Consider the following 13,182-nt stretch of genomic DNA (forward strand, 5'->3'; position numbering starts at 1 on the left):
TTTTGAGCAATAGTGATTTAAATGTGCAATGCACTATGCAATATTTCATTTTTATATTTTACACGCTTGCAGTACAATGCACATATTTGTACATATTTTATATCCTTCTATTTCTTATACATCTCTGTTCTTTTAACTTTCCATTTTCTTAAAGGTCCAGTGTGTAGGATCTAGGAGCATCTAATGGCAGATATGGAATATAATATTCATTGTTTTCATTAGTGTATCATCACCTGAAACTAAGAATTGTTGTGTTTTCATTACCTTAGAATGAGCCATTTATTTCAAGTAGGTATATAACTCCATCTGGAGCAGTTACGTGACTTGCCCACCATACCTACATGTCAGTCCCAATCAGCTCCCTTCGTTCTTTGGCCCAGAAGCGGAAGACCCGACGAAATTGCTAACTTATTGATTAGCGAGCTATGAAGAGAGGCAGTTAAGGTTAAAGTAAGGGTAATGAGAAGGCTATATCCTGTTACTTGTGAAGTGAATCATGTCTTGAATTACAAAGTGGATTATTGCTACATTTGGTCTTATTTATTCAATATAGTGTAGCATTGTAGCAGGGTTCAGATATTTTACTGTTGGTGGGCTTGTCTTGCACTAGTGGTGAGTATGGTTTCTAGGGCGTGTCATGTTCACTGCAAATGAAATTTGTCTGCAGCTACATGTCTTGTTTATATCTTCATATGGAGTCCACTATGTTGTTTCTGCAGTAGCCTTAATTTGACAAATCAAACACTGGCTCTGGATAGGGCCATTCACGTTTTTGTGTTGGCCACCATTATTCTACGTGCTTGGCACACAGGAGAAGTTTCAGTTGCAATCCTCCACACTACACACTAGCCCTATAAATTCTTCTTATATTTTTATATTTATAGGTATATATTGTGTTATATATTGTAGTCTAATGCACATTTTTTCTCTCATACTTCTTACTCTATTTCTATTTTCTTATAATTAATTTCTGCTCAAAAAAGTTAATGTTCTTAATTTTCTATTGATGTGCCCTTATGCTGTTGGGAAACTTTCTATCAAACTCTCCAGCTCTCATAAGCAAGCTCTGTTATGTTGGTCACTTCTTCATAAGCACAATTATTCTCCTCACAAATGCTTCTATGGAACAAAGCCAATATTACATACAGAAATAAGTCCATGTTCTTTTAACATTGGTTCAACATTCTTCTTGTGAAATAACTATTTGACAATGATGAACTTTTGAATTCATATAATGATTTTAAAGAGAGGTATAGTATTCCTGTCTCCCTATTTGAGTGTAACACTGTGGTAAATGCACTGCCAACTGGCATCATATCCTTATCACGCTGCAACTCAAATATATATGATGATATTACTATAGCCAATTACAGCATTACTGTGGATGGAATCTCTCTCTTTTTTTGACCAAAAAAAAAAAAAAATCAACAATACTTTAATTAGATATTCACTTATTCCAAGAACAGTACCACCTGCTAAATATAAATGGACAGACCAGACTCTTGATGCGGGGACATGGAATACTGTATTTACTCTTCCTTACAAATATGTGCTGCCCAACAAAATCAGAGCGTTACATTCCTGATAAGACTGACAAATGCACCTTCTGTAACACTGTATGTAACCACTGTATGATGGAAAGATTAGAACACTTATTCTTTCGATGTGTAGCCTACATCTGGACTGATTTTCAGTTGGAACTTCGAAGCCATTTTGGCAAGAACATTTCACTCAAAAAAGCCAATTTGTTAATGATATTCAAAAATCCAGATGTCTTTAAGAATGAACAATATATAATCAGTTTGCTCATTATTTTAGCCAAATGTAATATTCATAAATCAAAATACTTGAAATTGCACTTGTATGCTGCTTTCAAGAATTCAGATCCAAATATAAATTAAAAAATATCAAAATTAAGAATATGTAATAAAAACGAATCAAAAGTATTGATTTATGCATATCTTGCAACTTTATAACCAATTAGGCGTGTGTGTGTTCATACTCATGTCTCATTTATTTATTTATTTTTCTGGTATGATGACTGTGCACCACTGGATGCATTGTGTTGAAACTGTTAATACAAAGTAAAAAAAAAAACAAAAAACAAAAAACAAAAGTCTTTAGTAGTGATCAGTAAAGTATTCTGAATCTGAAACCAGCAAACAAACACACGAGTCTGATTTTCACTGTTCCTACTGTGTCCTGTCAAAATGACTTCATTGAAGGCCTAGAGAAAGCCACTGACTTAGTGTGACTGACCCACTGACCCAGTGAAGGTCCATTAAGCTTATTTAATTAAATGATTAATTAAAGACCAGTGCTAGGCTACAGTTAGTTTGTCAAGCTAATTAGGGCACAGACAGGCTGAGCACACAGATACAAGACTCCGTTTTGATTGGCTGAGTCACATGATTAAACTAACTCCATAAACCCGGGAAAAGATTAATATCTTGTTGTTATTTTGTTGTCACACAGTCGTAAAATCGGTCACATTTGCGCTCTCTGCTGCTTTTTAATCCCTTCTGAAGTGTCTCACAGCTCTGAGTGCAGAATGTAGGCCACCCTCCTCTGGCCGTTACTTTGCGTATATTACGTCTGACGTCAGAGCGTCAGCTGGCTGAATGTTTACATCCAGCAGTGGTGTGTTTCTGACTGGATCCCTCCAACAACAAAAGGCTGAACACAAGGAAACCCGCTAACACAGAGCATATCAGTCGGCGTTTTCTCCAGGTACAGCATTATGTTCCCCGGGGTTGAGTACGGAGGCCCAGTGAGAGGCAGCGCTTTGTCCCTGCAGCAGCAGCAGCAGCAGCAGTTAGCTGTTGTCATGTCTCCGTCTTTCTTCTCTTTCAGCGAAGCCGAGAATGCGGTTATTTGTGTTTGTGTTGACCTTGCTGCTGCATGACAGTCTGTTACAGATGCAATATGTAGTTTGTGTTGTTTATAGCAGACGGCTGTTGGACTAAAAGGGCTTGAATTCGAATTTGAATTTCGGATTAGGATCACCTGAGTGGCGCAAATAGCTACCGCAACAACGTGCAGGCTGTGGATGTATGCGGTGAAATGAAACCTGCTGGAGTTACAGGTCGGGCCGTGACTTTTGACTCTCCTTACAAACGATGTGAACGAAAGAATGGACGTGAAAGCTAATTTACTGAATCAGCAAATGAATTGTTAAGCCCAAATGGCAGTGTTTTTGCAGGAAGTGTGTACCCTACTAGCCTACTAAACCAGTTAGTTTGTTACAAAATGGGATACAGCGCCCTCTTGTGGTTAATATCCTAAAGAAGCAGTTTGTGATGATAACTCACAGGGGCAACAGCTCACTCTGGATTCCCTTCCCTGATAATAGGTATTCATTTTGATGCAACTACTGTTGTTTGTCCCTTTTATTGATTCAGTGACTGACAACATCCTCTTAAAGGTTCATCAAAGGCAGGACGTCCAGTAATATGTAAATGCACACGGTCCTTTGTTCTTTTATAGCCTCATGACTATGGCCAGCGTTTGGCAGCCAGTGCACCCTGTGATCTCTTGTCCTTTGGCATTGCCCTCCGGTGTTGTTTTTAACACCAGCCCTAACCAATGCTGCAGCAGCCACACCATTCACACCTACAGCTGTATTCTGCTGCCAAAAGCTTCATCAAGGCCTCTAAATTTGGTTGGGTCAGGCTCAACTGAGAGCTTATCAGTGCATGCATTTTGAATCAATAACGACTACTTTGTGCTGTCAAATCGGACATGATATGTTGTTGTGCCCAGTTAAAGTTCTCACAGAAGGACAGACTTACAGGTAGTTGTGAATATGATGGTTAAAGGAGCTGTGTAGAAATTTCAGGGCTGCAGCAAGCCATTGTTTTCATTAGTGTGCTGCAAAGATGTGAACTCGAGTGTTATGACTTGGACTCAAATTGGTTTCGAGTCACAAATTTGATGAAAGACTTGACTTAACAAAGTCTAAAAGACTTGCAACAAAATAAGTGATGTAGTTTTACATGCCAACTCAACAGTTTGCCTTCAGATATTCAGTAACTACTAAAATCTTATTTCTCTAGTTTACAACAAAATAAAATCTCCCACAAATGACATTTAAATTTAGCATTTAGCTCCCAAATACAAAAAAATAATATATAATAATATATATAGTGATCCATATATATATATGTATATATATATATATATATATATATATAATGATTTCCTTCTATTTAACAAAATCTTAAATGAATGAGTTGACAAAAAAAGTCATGTTTTGTGTTACAGTAAACATTTGGGCAAAATTGTATAGATAGATCACATACTGCTTGTCATATTGTCACTGAGGACAGTAAACCACCTGTTTCTCTTTGCCTCTAGTCACCATGGGTGGAGCTGTAAGTGCCGGTGAGGACAATGATGACTTAATTGACAACCTGAAGGAGGCTTACTACATCCGCTCAGACCTAGTTGAGCGGGCTTTTCGAGCCATCGACCGGGCTGACTATTACCTGGATGAGCACCGGGACAATGCTTACAAGGTGAGCCAAGTTTAAGTCTGTGAAATCACCCAAAGAAATCCACAGCATAGGTGATGATAGAGTTTGGAATAATACAATGGCTGATGAGAAGCCACCACCCAAAGAGCCAAAATATATTTTTTAAAGTCACTAGATATTTGTCATGTTTTTAAGGGCACATTTGATGGGCTGACAGTTTGTAGCTATAAGAAAAGCTGGTTAAGTTATACTGTTGTTGATGTTTTTAGGACTTGGCGTGGCGGCATGGAAACATCCATCTGTCTGCTCCATGTATCTACTCTGAGGTGATGGAGGCTTTGGATCTTCACCCCGGCCTTTCCTTCCTCAACCTCGGCAGTGGGACTGGCTACCTCAGCACCATGGTCGGCCTCATACTGGGTATGTGGTTAACTGCAGCAATTCAGCATATAATGTGTTAATTACCGTTCTGTGGCAGTGTCAAGGTGACAGGCACCCACGTGTGAACTGAAAGATATAGGTTCAGATTCCTCATGTTTTGTCAAGTTGTCTGGATAACATTATACTTTTGTTTAAGAGAAAAAGTAAAAAAAAAAAAAAAGATTGAACTCAAATTCAGTGAAAGAGGTGCATGTTTTTATTAGATACTTTTTTTTTGGTCTGAGCTTCCACAGAGCAGCTGTTGTCACAGTCCAATTGATTTGTCAGTAGTTACATGACTATTGTAGTGATGGGCAAAGCATTTCTTCAGTGTGTACTAAATCACTAAAGTCTGATTATTACAGGGCTAACAGTAACAGTCAGGGCAAGTAAAATGCCACATGGGGCTAGTAAATCTCGTAACTTACTGTCAAATCGGGCAGTTGGTAAAAAAGAATTACACACATTTGTTCAGCGATACATCAGTCTGGATCAGTTTATTGACTCAGTGATCAATGATCTAATATCATCAAATCAAAATGAAAACAGTGATACATGTTGTCATCTTTAAGATACACCTTTAATTTGACGTTTCCATGACACGTCTGCATCACCATTTACATCCAAGCGCACCTCCTTCTGCAGCATCCATATAATGCTAGCAGCCTAGCGCCAGGCAGATAACAGCAAGCAGCCAAGAAAAAGACAATTTACTGATATTATCTCATGTCGTTTGTAGGCAACTGAATTGAACTGTATCAAAATTGTATCGTGTCACTTTGTTGCATTATTGTCAGAGGAATTGACATAACATTGTATCGTGCTAACACTTGTGCTTGACACCCCAAATAATTAATGGAAAACCATCATTGGACAAAAAGAGTGTTAACTACAAAGGACACATTTAGGCAGGTGTAGTGATGTTCTGACTGGCCTGTGTTAATGCAGGACAAGTCACAGTATGTCACATTTCTTTATGCCTCTGCACCAGTGAGAGTCGTGGCCGGAGGCATCATGTTTTCAAGTTGTCTATCCGTTCATTAGTCCCATCCTTTTGAACGCGATATCTCAAGAACGCCTCGAGGGAATTTCTTCAAATTTGGCACAAATGTCCACTTGTACTCAACGATGAACTGATTAGAACTGATTGATTTTTGGTGGTCAAGGGACAAAGGTCAAGGTCGCTGTGACCTTGTCTGTCTCATTCTTCTGAACGCAATACCTCAAGAATGCCTTGAGGGGTTTTTTTTGGCGCAAATGTCCACTTGGCCTCAATGATGAGCTGATTAGATTTTAATAATAATGAAATAATAATACATTTTATATAAAAAGGCGCCTTTCACCCAAGGTGACCTGACAGAGCGCCTTTCACCCAAGGTGACCTGACAGAGCATAAAATAACACAGAACAAGAGACATGAATATGTTTTTCGAGGTCATAGGTCGAAGGTCAAAGTCAATCAGATCTCATTTGTCTAATTTTTGTGAATGTGATTTCACAACAATACCTTGACCGAATTTCTTCCAATTTGGCACAAATGTTCACACAGACTCAACGATGAACTTGTTACATTTTGGTCGTCATAGGTCCAAGGTCAAGGTCAATATGACCTCATCTGTCTCATTAATGTGAAGATAATATCACTAGAATATTATGAAGGAATTTCTTCAAATTTGGTACAAACATTCACTTGGACTGAAGACTAAACTGATTAAAATGTTGTGTTTAAAGGTCAAAGGTCAAGGTCAGTGTGACCTCACAAAATACATATTTGGCCATAACTCAAGCATTCATATGCTAATTATGACAAAACTTCACACAAATGTGTGATATGATAAAATGATGAAGTGATGACATTTTATATCCAAAAGGTAAAAGGTCAACTTCACTGTGACATCATAATGTTCTGCATACAGTAAAACACTTTTCTGGCCGTTGCTCAACATCATGTTTCAGGAACAAAAGGGGAGACTTGATTTGGTCAGATACTGAATTGGTGACACTAATCTTGGGTGTCCACCTTGAAACTGTGCTGACTGTATCGATCTTTTGTGCTGTCAGGGGAAAAATGTGTGTGATGCATCCATTTATTTTCATAAACATGGATGTAAACTGTAAGAGACACTTGACAAGTGCATGGAGGCATACAACCGTAATTCTAGTGCAAGAATAAGAGCATAATCACACACAGCACACTCTGAGTTTGTTGTTGAGCCTAACATCCTCACGTCCTTATGGCATTACAAACACATCTTTGTGTCTGTGCAAATGTGGGTCCTGTCAAACTGTGAGCTTTGGTTTGCTAACTGTTCTAGGACCATTTGGAGTGAATCATGGAATAGAGTTACATGCAGATGTGATTGACTATGCCTACCAGAAGCTCGACTCCTTCATCAAAACCAGCGACAGCTTTGACAAGTAGGTGTGCAACTGTGTCAGTGACATATGATTGTTTTTCTTTACTCTTGTATATATTGTTTTCTATTGCTCCTGCGTCTCTCTTCAGATTTGAATTCTGTGAGCCATCCTTTGTTGTGGGTAACTGCCTGGAGATTCCCCCAGAGAGCCGTCAGTATGACAGGGTGTACTGCGGGGCCGGGGTACAGAAGGAGCATGAGGATTACATGAAGAACCTGCTCAAGATGGGGGGCATACTGGTGATGCCTCTGGAGGAAAAGGTTGGTGTTTTGCCAGAGAAACTCAGGATAGTTCAAATCTGCATGTTAGACAGCACTTTATTTTAAGCTCCTCTTTTTAGCATTTATGAGCAGTAAACATTGAATTAACCGTGTATAAGAAACAGTGATGTGTTTATTTGCAGATATAAAAGTAATTCATTTCGATTTACCAGCATGGTAAACAAGAGACAAAAATGTGATCATTTGATTCCATAGTAGGCTATTTCCCGTCTCTGCTGTGCAAGAGTTTAGTGTGAAAGGAATTAAAGACCTGTCCCATATAGAGTGTGTCCCAAATATACACCAGTAAACCTTTTTATTAAATGTTACGACTGGATGCTGCTTATTCATGCTAAAAAGTGGGCATATTCTTTTATATTACTGTTGTCTCCTTGACCTTATTTATTTGTGTCTTGGTATTTTTATTGTTTGTCTGTAAATGTTAGTATATTGTTGGCTTTGATTAGTATTTGTTATAGATTATAATGATATTGCACCTTGTAACTCTGTAAATGGCAACTTCTTTGTTAAAAAAAAAAGGATTGTGCATTACGAATGATTTTTACCCTAAAAAAGTGTCACTTGTCTTGATGATGATCTCAAAATAGATTTTCCAATGTAGAATATCTTCTTTAGAAACTTTTCTGGTCACTGAATGAAATCAGCTGAGAAAACAAAACTACACACTCAAAAGTTACAAAAGTACTCAAAAGTAATGGGATTATCCTGTTGTATTTCCTGCAGTTGACCAAGATCACCCGTACAGGGCCCAACAGCTGGGAGACCAAAAAGATCATTTCTGTGTCCTTCGCTCCTCTGGTGCTGCCAAAACACAGCACAAATGGCAAACCCAAGACTGCCCCACTACGTAAGTCTCATTTTGTCCTTTATTTAAATTTGAAGCTCCCATATTGTAAAAAGTCAGATTCCTATGTCTTTTTTTAAGATATAAAGCAGGTACAGGTGCTACATGAATACTGTCAAAGTATCATAACGCTCAGTCCACAGAGAAATGCACACAGGCCGTACGCAGAAACTGTGCCTTTAAACGAACTGTCAGGACTTAAGTGAATTTGTGATGTCACAGCTATACTATAGGGCGAATCACTGTGACGGTGTGCAAACAACAACAATCACTGCCAATTGTCCTCTATTTTGGAGATCTGTAAAATTAGCAAACTTGTGAATTTCTGTTGTCATTTTCAGCTGTTACTGTACCATTAAAGGATATATAGTAAAACACGGTAGTCCAACCTATGTGACCTTTCTGCTAGGCTTATTTTATATACTGTGTTGCTTTGCTTTCATCTTTGATAAACATTTTTTTGTGGTTTTCAATGTTGCAGCCAAGTATGAGGTACGGACGTTACAGGAGCTGGCTCGTATCTGCATCCGCCACACCCTCAGAGTGACCACAGATGGAGGAGACAGCCAATCACGCGGTCGAGGGTCCTCGTTCAGCGTAGGCAGGGGTCTTGCAGTGGCCGGGCTCCATAAGTACGGCCCTCGCTTCAAACGCAGACGCGTCCACCGACGTCACTGCAACGCCCTCGTCCTGGCCACGCGCCAGGTGGTGGCCAGCAGTGGTATCGGCCCTGCCCCTCTGGACAGCAACAACAACCAGGGAGGAAGAGCGGAGGACGAGGAGGAGGCAGGAGAGAGGGAGGTGAGACGTCAGATGAGAGGGAGCAGGAGGGCGGGGAGGGGAGCAGGAGGGGTGGTGGAAGAGGAGGAGACAGTTGAGGAAGAAGATGAAGAGGAGGAGCAAGAGGAGGAGGAGGAGAAGGAGACTGGGGAGCTGCTCCGACCCCAGCCGGCCGTGAACGTCCTCAGAGAGAGGATACTGGGCCTGCCGTTGCCCGAGCCTCTGAAGATGTACCTGCTGTACTACAGAGAAAAATGAGCCAGCTGAGGCCACAGCCAGGTCCTGAGTCAGAGCCCAGAGCTGAGAGCATCAACCAAGCAGAGGCTCAAGTCTCTGTTCCAACTCCCCCTCCACCTGTACAAGGCAGGACGACAAGCCACCTACCTTACTGACCCCCAGCTCCACCGTGGATCTCTTTCTCTCTTCCCTGCTCTCGTCTTCTCCATCACCCATTTGCTTTCCCACTCCCTCTTTTTCCCCATTGTTCTTTACCTGATTTATTTCCATAATACACGTTATAGTACATAATACATATCTAACGTATATCTAACATGCCAATCAAGCCTTGCCTGACAAGAGTTTAGCAGTGGTCTGAGTATCCACAGCTTGTAAAAGGCAACTCAGTGGTGCTGAGAAAGAAAACCATCATTGTCTAGTCTACAGTGGCAGACTAGACATTGCAAGAGTTCAGACACTGTAGCAACAAGCAGAGACAGCAGCTTACCCATAGACCAGAAGGCATAGGACTGTCCCAGCTCTTTTCTGTTCACTAATTACAGCCGTGCCCCAAGTTTGAGATTAAACACTGATTGTATAAGTTGTGTGGAAGCGAGTGTGTCCGCATGAGGTGGTGTGTATTATCATCTAATGGGGATGGTGTAGTTTTAGAAAGGTGGACACAGAATGGGCCCAAAGCTCAACTCATTGAGGGAACATTCAATGATGTGAGAGTTCTGTTTTCTCTTTCACTAAATCATATTTAGTGATATTGTAGCTACAGTTGGTGACCAAGATGACTTGGCAGCTGTGACTATTTCCACTGATTTTCCAAATAAAAGGGGAGCTTTATATTGAGCCCTCAGTCCATTAAATAATTTCACTAAAATGATCTGCCTTTCCAAGGCCAAGGGTTCATCATCATTTCAAGCATTTTTAGGAGACTACTTGATTTAATAGAAGGTTGAGTTTTCCCCTTTTCTATGCATATAAAATTGAAATGCAACACTTTTGTTTTTGCTCCCATTTTCCACTTTTGGTCGTTAATCTGTTCAAATCTGTGTTATACCCCTTTTTGACAGTCATGTGCTGGCTTAGCTTGGCTTGGTTTGGTTTGGTCTGACCTCTCAGCCCAGCGTGGCAGGGATTTACATCTCTATTACAACAGGGCTACCCACTTGGAGATGTGCGGGCACCCTTTTGGCCCTATTTCAGAAAAGGTCCATCACTGGCAAGGCTCAGCATGTTAAAACTGACAAAGGAAATGCCAATCGGCACCTCAAGGTTTTACTCGACGGCCAAAAGAGACAATAAAAAGGGCTTGTTAGTGAGCACTTCTCCTTTTCCAAGATAAGCCATCCACCTGAATGGTAAATAGACAATTGCAATTGTATCGCACCTTTCTAGTCTTCCGACTACCCACAGTTGCCCATTTACAGGTGCCACCTGCTGCACACCTGATTTAACACACACACACACACACACACACACACACACACACTGATGGAAAAGCAATCGGGAGCAATTGGGGTTCAGCATCTTGCTCAAGGATACTTGTTTTGAGGACGTGGACTGGAGGAGCCGGGGATCAAACCACTGCTCTTCTGATTAATAGACGACCCGCTCTACCTCCCAAGCCACAGCCGCTCCCTGTCAAGGATGTCAAGATGCAGATTAAACAGTATCATTACTACCCAGGTGTGTCTTGGGATGGTCACAATAAAAGACCACTCTAAAATGTGAAGTTTGATCACACAACACAATGATACAGGTGTCCCAAGTTTTGAGGGAGCGTGCCATTGGCATGCTGACTGAAGGGAATGTCCACCAGAGCTGTTGCCTGTGAACTGAATGTCCATTTCATTACCATAAACTGTCTCCAATGTTGTTTGCCTGAGTTTGGCGGGACATCCAACCGGCCTCACAAGGGCACCAGTTGGTTACGAAGATGAACTGCTGTCAAAGCAAGATCCTGGTGAGGATGACAAGCACGATGATGAACTTCCCTGAGACAGTTTCTGGAGGTTTGTCTCAAAATTCCACAAAAATCATGCAGACGCCGGATGTGGAGGTCCTGAGCTGGTGTGGTTACATGTGGAGTGTGGTTTTGAGGCCGGTTGGATGTACTGCTAAATTCAGGGACACAGCAATTGAGATGTCTTATAGTAGTGACATGAACATTCAGTTCACAGGCAACAGCTCTGGTGGACATTCCTGCAGTCAGCATGCCAATGGCACGCTCCCTCAAATCTAGCAACACCTGTGTCATTGTGTTGTGTGATCAAACTGCACATTTTAGAGTGGTCTTTTATTGTGACCATCCCAAAGTACATCTGTGTAGTAATGATGTTGATTAATCAGCATCTTCATATGCCACACCTGTCAGGTGGATGGATTGTCTTGGAAAAGGAGAAGTGCTAACATAAATTTGCCACCAAATTTTTGAGAAATATATCCATTGAGTGCATAAAAATTCTAAGATCTTGAACTTTTAAACCTGTGAAAAATGGGAGCAAACACAAAAGTGCTGTATTTCAATTTTTGTTCAGTATGTTTCATTGTATGAGTTAAAGTCTATCTTTGTCTCCTGACTTGGTGATACGGAGATGAAACTGACCTAAATCCTTACATGTTTATCCAAAGGGCAGCCTCAGTGTTTTTCTCTACATCCCATTGTATTCTCTTAACCAAGAGAGAATGACCATTAAAGATCACATACTTACTAATATTCCAATTTACATCAGTAAACCAGCATGATGAAACACGTAACTAATGTTTTTGATGACTGACAGTGTGCAGGTTTTCTCTCACCGTGCTGTCATCTTTTTTTCTCTTCTTTTTTTGGGTCTTGTAATATTTTGGTTTTTGAATTTTATGAGACTTGAAGTGGTGTGTGTATATATGAAATTGTATGTTTTGTGAATCAGAAAACATGAAGATACTTTGATTTCATTTTTCTGTTGTAGTTACTAGTTAGATGGAGCATTATTCCTTTGTACTTTTTGCTTTTGTACCAAACTTTCTGCTCCCCTCTGTGCCAAACTTCCGTTGCATGGACTAAATTCTCGAGAGGAAACAGCAGATCAGCAGCAAGTCGCTCACCTGAAGAAAAAGAAAATGTTGCTGTTTTTTTTTCCCCCCCCCCCCTACTTAAAAAACTGCTCCACTACCACTGAAGTGACACTGGCCGTTCATGTATTAGTTATCATGTAAAGCTTTAGATTTCTCCCATTGGAAAGTTTATATCTGAAGAATGTCTGTGATGAATAGCAAAGTGATCTTTGCACACGCAATGCAGACGCACCCTGTATCAGTGAATACAGTTAATTAGATAAATTATGGATATGATCACAATAATAGGGGATTTGAATATATGCAGTTTATATTGGTAATCTATCCAACACTGAATGGGAGGATTGTGTCTAAAAAGCAGGTCTTTATCAGGTCAGGTGACTCACATCCCATCTGATTCCTGCTGGGTGTAATGTCACGTTTCATTGTCAGGCCATTCTGCCATTTCTACTGCTGCTGGATCTGCCTTTTGAGTACTGTATGTACATCATTCCTTTATTCGACATGAGTTCCATTCATGTTTGGTTGTTGTGCATTTGTGATTCTCTGCTGAATGTATATGATCATGACTTTTTTTTTCTTTGCACTTAATATTATGTTTGGGTGAGAATGAATTGCTTGTTTTTAAAATTGAGCTGTATTATTGACTGCTGTTAATAAAGTCCATTATACAAAA

General features: G+C 40.3%; 1 protein-coding gene across 1 annotated transcript; it reads left to right on the plus strand.

Annotated features, from left to right (window-relative positions):
* Positions 1 to 2,600: 2,600 nt before the first annotated feature.
* LOC125892113 (protein-L-isoaspartate O-methyltransferase domain-containing protein 2) lies at positions 2,601 to 11,159 on the plus strand. Its single transcript, XM_049581870.1, has 7 exons — positions 2,601 to 2,730; positions 4,357 to 4,517; positions 4,745 to 4,895; positions 7,211 to 7,313; positions 7,402 to 7,573; positions 8,318 to 8,441; positions 8,920 to 11,159. The coding sequence occupies exons 2-7, from the start codon at positions 4,362 to 4,364 to the stop codon at positions 9,474 to 9,476; spliced, it is 1,263 nt and encodes a 420-aa protein (XP_049437827.1). The 5' UTR covers positions 2,601 to 2,730; positions 4,357 to 4,361; the 3' UTR covers positions 9,477 to 11,159.
* The last annotated feature ends 2,023 nt before the right edge of the window (positions 11,160 to 13,182 follow it).

This window comes from Epinephelus fuscoguttatus, linkage group LG7 (genome assembly GCF_011397635.1).
Source record: "Epinephelus fuscoguttatus linkage group LG7, E.fuscoguttatus.final_Chr_v1".
Classification (NCBI taxonomy): domain Eukaryota; kingdom Metazoa; phylum Chordata; class Actinopteri; order Perciformes; family Serranidae; genus Epinephelus; species Epinephelus fuscoguttatus.

Bases quoted from the DNA above. Each gene is read 5' to 3' on its own strand.
- LOC125892113 (XM_049581870.1), top strand. From the start codon at position 4,362: ATGGGTGGAGCTGTAAGTGCCGGTGAGGACAATGATGACTTAATTGAC. The intron at 4,896-7,210 runs GTATGTGGTTAA...TAACTGTTCTAG, and splicing joins CATGGTCGGCCTCATACTGG to GACCATTTGGAGTGAATCAT. The intron at 7,314-7,401 runs GTAGGTGTGCAA...GTCTCTCTTCAG, and splicing joins ACCAGCGACAGCTTTGACAA to ATTTGAATTCTGTGAGCCAT.